The 6,127-nt window shown below is 38.9% G+C and overlaps 1 protein-coding gene across 1 annotated transcript; it reads right to left on the bottom strand.

Moving 5' to 3' along the window:
* Positions 1 to 671: 671 nt before the first annotated feature.
* Positions 672 to 1,604, bottom strand: LOC146813287 (olfactory receptor 5AR1-like). The gene has a single exon (XM_085615361.1). The coding sequence runs from the start codon at positions 1,590 to 1,592 to the stop codon at positions 672 to 674; it is 921 nt and encodes a 306-aa protein (XP_085471487.1). The 5' UTR covers positions 1,593 to 1,604.
* Between the last annotated feature and the right edge of the window lie 4,523 nt (positions 1,605 to 6,127).

The raw sequence follows: 6,127 nt of genomic DNA, 5'->3' as shown, positions 1-6,127 counted from the left end.
ATCCCTCTATTAAAGAGGGGGGATTGAAGCAATGCCGACCTGCCTTCTTACATCTGCAGATTTTGGACAGTATTTATTGTAGTCCTGTAATGGCTGGATTTTTAAAGAGTATTCTGAAAGCTAGAAAAAGATTAATTTACTAAAAATTCCCAGTAAAAAGACTTGATTGTATTAATTCCTGTAGCCTTTCCCAAATTCAAAAAGTATATCCTCAAATTTTAATATGATTGTATTATCTGTTTTTGATCTGTGTAATAAGTGTATATCTATTTTACCATCTGTATAATATGAATTGTTTTATCTGTTTGATTTTGTGATTTTAAATGACTTAAATCGAATAAAGCATATTTTGAATTGAATTGAATTGGCATCCACCATGCGCATAGGCTCCAATCCGTTTTCCAGTCCTCATTTGTCCAACCCTAGAATTTTTGGTGAGGGCTTACTTGTTCTTTCTTAATGATAGCAATGCTATGGAGGTGTGGAGCTTTGGATTCACTTCAAAGAGCCCCTTCAGATGTTGAAAAAATGCAACATCATAAATATTTACTAGCTGAGAGTTCCCTAAAATACATAAATGACCTCAGTCAGTTTCTGAAGTGCCAAATGTCTGAAAAATTACTAGAAACTGCCCGTATCATCTTTAGATCTGCTAAATAAAATCTTTTTGATTACTTTGTTAATAAGATCACTTTGCCACAAATGAGTTTTCTCAGAGCTATATTCACATCTTTGTTCCTAAGGCTATAGATCAGAGGATTAAAAATTGGAATGAAGGCAGTGTAGAGGACAGAAAACAGCTTGTCTTGTTCTAATGAGTAGGACGATGCAGGCCGCACATACATGCACATAACAGCACCATAGAAAATTGTGACAACAGTGAGGTGGGAAGTGCAGGTGGAGAAGGCCTTGCGCCTCCCCTCAACAGAACGGATTTTTAGAATTACACGGATAATATAGATATAAGAGGTAATAGTTAGTGAAAAGGGAATCATCCCTGCAAATACGCCTTCAGCAAAAATCAGAGTTTCGACAGCATGTGTATCACTGCAGGACAGCTTCATCAGGGCAGTGAGATCACAGAAGAAGTGGTTGATGACATTTGAGCCACAGAAGGACAACTGGGAACCCAAGATAGCATGGGGTACAGTGTCTAGAAAACCAGGCAGCCATGAAAGAGTTACTAGCAGAATGCAGGATCTCTTGTTCATTAAAACGGTGTATCGTAAAGGGTGACATATGGCCACGTAGCGATCATAAGCCATGGCTGCAAGAAGGTAGAATTCTGTGCTTGTAAAAGATAGGAAGAAATAAATTTGGGTCATGCACCCAATAAAGGAAATAGTCCTGCTCTTGTCCAAATAAATTGCTAGTAGTTTGGGGAAAGTGACAGAGGTGCAAAAGATGTCTAAAAAGGACAGGTTCTGGAGAAAGAGATACATTGGAGTTCTCAGTCGGCGGTCCACAAGCACAGTCACAATGATCACAAGGTTGGCACATATGATTAAAACATAAACAAGCAGGAACACTGTAAAAAGGATTGGCTCCAGATCTGGGCTAACAGCGAAACCCACAATTATGAATTCCATCATGATTGTTTTGTTTTCCAAATGCTCTGCAGAGTTTAGTCCCTGGAACACAATTTGAGCAGAAAGTAGATGAGATTTCTAACTCTAACTATTGCATATTTTTAGAAACTGTGTTTACTGGTCAGTTAAATGTTAGAACACCTGAAGTATAGGTATGCATGTATCTATATGCTTTTTACAAGGGTCATGAAAAAGAGCAAGGATAAGGTAGACAGATAGTTTCCACAAATTACTCATAAGACAAAAAACACTCCCAAGGTTTTGTAATCCACATTAGTCGACCATGTAAATCAGTGATATAGATTCAGAAGCTACACATTGCAGTTAATACTCTGGTATTGTTATCTTTACATTGCATAGGAAATCAAGCTTTAAACTGAAAAAGGGACATAGTCGGAGCCTGAACCTGCTTCCAGGTGTATGATAAGTTTCACATTTGTGCCACGTAGGTAGGGAACACACTTTTTCAACATTCTCATTTCCACCACGAAATTAGCATGTCGTGAATTTTATACAATAATGATAAGACAATAAAATTAGTCCAGTGAAGTATTTACATATCAAGAAAGTTTACAATTCTTTTTTCTAATTCATGTGCTTCATTATTTAAATTACTTACTGTATTCTCGTGATAAAATAATAGTAAATATTGTAATGTTTTCTTATACTTCATAACTTGTTGAATATTACTCAAGATCAGCTAGAATCTTTACCCATATACTGTCAAAGCCACATGTATTTCTTGTTGTAAAAGCCACTCTTTCCAGTTGCTAGCTTCCCGGATTCATATGATCAAGACTCTCAGGAAGATCTTTCCTTTCATTCCTGTTAAACTGCACCATGTAGTGGTCGTTGCTTTAGTTTTGTCCAGAATAGACTATTCTAAGGCCACGACCTCATCATTGACAAAGCTGCAAGTGACTCAAAACTCAGCTGCACGCATTATTCTCAATATCCCTAAGCGTGCATCGGTTAGAGAGGGCATCAAGGCGCTGCATTGGATCCCTGTTAGGAAGCGCATCTTCTATAAGACAATGTGTTTAGTATTTCAAGCCCTCCATCATAAAGGGTCCAAACGTCTCTTGGCCCTGTTTAACTGGTATATTCCTAGCATATCACGCAGGTCCTCTCTGGTTGGAAAGTCAGTATCCCTACATTCCGAAAAGCCAGATGGGGCAGCTGGTCCTTCTCCGCTTCTGCGGTCAGGCTCTGGAATGACCTGCCTGCTCATATCACCAACTTGGAGTCTTATACTGAAGACTTGGCTTTTTTCATCTTCATTTGTTTGGTCTGCTGTAGTTGAGCTCTGTTTCTAGTATAGTGCTTAGAAACCCAAGGGTTTAACGCTCTTTATGAAATGAATTTTCATTTCTTTTTCAATTCATTCAATCAATCATTAATATTTGAATATACGACGTTACACTGTGGTGTTTACACCACAATACCTTTACAACGCAGGCATTACAACACAAGTCGCTACAACGACTTGCGCTGGAGGGCCCTGGACTTAGGAATAGTATGATTTACTATTCCAACTCCAGTCTACGTACAGTAGGGAAGGTGTTGAAATAGTAAATCATACTATTCCTTAGCTTAGAGTGCCATCCAGCGCAAGTCACTGTAATGACTTGCGATGTAATACCCGCGTTGTAAAGGTATTGCGGTGTAAACACCACGATGTAACCGATGTTTCCCTTAATATTTGGATGTCCATCTCTTTTTCAGTTTCACAGAATCAGTTTCTTTGCTACCATGACTGCTTTTTTGTATCCAGAACTTTAATGAAGTCCAGAAATATCATTAAAGGTCGTTACTTTTCAACTTTAATTATTGATCCCATTAGTATTGATGGTGTTGTGTACCATGTTCCAGAAAAACCTCAGTTTTAGACATCTGTGAAAAACATATTTTAAGATATTTACCTTACTGACACATTTCCAGCTTTTATCTGCAATTGATTTATCTGTTGTACTTAGTTTTACTTTTTGCTTTTTTGAAATGTCGAGCAAATCTGCATACAAAAAAGTGATGGATGGAATGCTTGAATTATTCTCAGAGTCTGCTAATTACTTCGGGTTGTATTCCAGTCAATCATTATTTTGCACACCATGCTGCCTCGGTTTGGACCCAGCCATATTCAAGTCAGTCTTGCTCCTGCTCCAAAAGGAACAGTCCAGCCCGACCCGTCAGTGCCAGGTTTTCCCTGAACCAGAACACAACCAACCCAAGACCGGCTTTGACCCTTTTAGGGCTCATCAATCAGGTATAGCTTTGGTCCAGTGGCACAGTGTGCACGGGACCCATGTCTGGCCATACCCATCACACTGAAGTATACAAGAAACTGATGGATGAAATTCTCGAATTATTCTCAACCACTGATAATTACTGGAGCCATATGCAAATCAGTCTTAGGAACAATCCAGCTAAAACTGCTAGGCCTATACATTTTGTGGCACACAATTTGTTGAGAAAATCTGAGAGGTGTGTTGATTAGAAAATTCAAGATAGCTGGTAAAACAAATTCACATTCTTATTCTGTAGCCTCTGTTTCTAATTCGTTAGCCAAGTCAATTTGGTATTTTGAAAAGACCCCATTACATTTTTCCACATTCCATGACAACAACCAGGGAAATTATTTTGTTATAGTTAGGAAATGCATTAAAAAAACTTAGAAATTCACTGAAAAACCAAAGATTACAGGGATGTTATAGTTATAGTTTGGCTCAGATTTCACTTGTACAAAACCAGTGAAATTCACAGTTATAGTTACCTGAGCAAACTACAAATTACGCCCCTGCAATGCACTGCTCATGACCTCATATATTACATCACTCATGAAATAGTCAGTGACATCACTCATGACATCTCTGATGACCTCTCAAAGGACATCACACATGACATCATCCAGTGATTTTCAGTATTTTATTGGAGAGTGAGTCTCTTTGTGAGTGGCTGTATGGAAGTGTGGGTAAACGCGTGAGTGTGTGTGGGTGTGTGAGTGGGTGTCCTGACTGATATCACTTACCAAGTCTTGAGTGATGTAATAGATGAGGTCATAAGCAGTGCATTGTCGGGCATAGGTTACAGTAAGCTCAGTTGGCTCAGTTAACCGTAGGTTATAGTTTGCTCAGTTAACCGTAGGTTATAGTTAGCTCAGGTAACTATAAGTGCTGAATTTCACTGGTTTTATATGAGTAAAATCAGAGCCTAACTATGACGGCCTGTAAATGTTTTTTTCAGTGAATCTATCTATCTATCTATCTATCTATCTATCTATCTATCTATCTATCTATCTATCTATCTATCTATCTATCTATCTATCTATCTATCTATCTATCTATCTATCTATCTATCTATCTATCTATCTATCTATCTATCTATCTATCTATCTATCTATCTATCTATCTATCTATCTATCGATCAATCAATATATCCATCCATCTTTATATATACACATTCACACGCATGAACACACACACAAAAGCACACACAGATATCAATATATATAAAGTATATATATAACGTTTCACTTACCTCATAGATACTTACCTTGCGTTGTAAAGGAATATGCGGTAAAGGTATATGGATGGTAAAGGTTTTGCATTGTAAAGGCAATGTGTGGTGAAGGCATTGCATGGTAATGGGTGCGTGGTAAAGGCATGCATTGTAAATTCATGCTTAGTTCTATCATTGATCTTTACAAAGCTCTTCTGTCGATCCATATCAGCAATGAATGACTTATCTTGTTCTGGTTTTATTCTTTTCAATCTGGTACTTCTAGTTTGGCTTAACATTATCTCTGTCATAGCTGGGACTACATGTCCCAGAATACAAAGAAAAAGCGGATCTTGAGGAGACACTCACTGGCATGGAAATCTCCAGGCTTTTGAATTTGAGAGGCACAGACATTGGAAGACTGACAAAGAACCTTGGAGTTTTAGGTTGTGCTGAGCGAGTCCAAAGGAGTCAGGAAGTGTTATGTTTTGGATTGTGCCCAACTTTAACATTTAGCTGCCAAACCAAGTGCTTATAGCATGCACCAGTTAAACAGCACCCGGGAACAGTGAGCTCTGCACATCGAGGGCCAGATTTATCATAGCCTTTGCTTCACAGATAACGCTGCAAAGGCAACACAATACTAAAGTCAGGTTCACCAAGCAACACTAGACCATCTTGAGTGGCACTGCGGTGCTTGGCAAATCTGGAATAGCGCAACGCAGCGCAAGTCACTGCCTTGAGTTACTCTGCCCTTGGAAGGGGTTTTTATGGGTGGAGCATGGGTATTCCCATGAATCCACCCATGGATTCTGGGGCATTCCCAGACTTCCCAAGACTGATAAACCTGGGAATGCATAAACATTCTACACCTTCTTAGGGGAGCCACGGTGAGGAGACAAATCTTTATTTCTCGTGTTTCCTCTTTCTAAGTGTGCTGCATCCTACAGAGCACTTAGAAAGAGGAAAACGCCTCTAAGGATTGTTTTTGTGAAGGAAGGTGTCCCTTCCTGCACAAAACAATCCTGCCCACAGACAGGCAC

The sequence above is a fragment of the Triturus cristatus genome, chromosome 7 (genome assembly GCF_964204655.1).
Source record: "Triturus cristatus chromosome 7, aTriCri1.1, whole genome shotgun sequence".
In the NCBI taxonomy this organism is placed as follows: domain Eukaryota; kingdom Metazoa; phylum Chordata; class Amphibia; order Caudata; family Salamandridae; genus Triturus; species Triturus cristatus.
The sequence above is the reverse complement of the archived record's forward strand: the minus strand, read 5'-3'. Positions and strand labels throughout refer to the sequence as shown.

Bases quoted from the DNA above. Each gene is read 5' to 3' on its own strand.
- LOC146813287 (XM_085615361.1), bottom strand. From the start codon at position 1,592: ATGATGGAATTCATAATTGTGGGTTTCGCTGTTAGCCCAGATCTGGAG.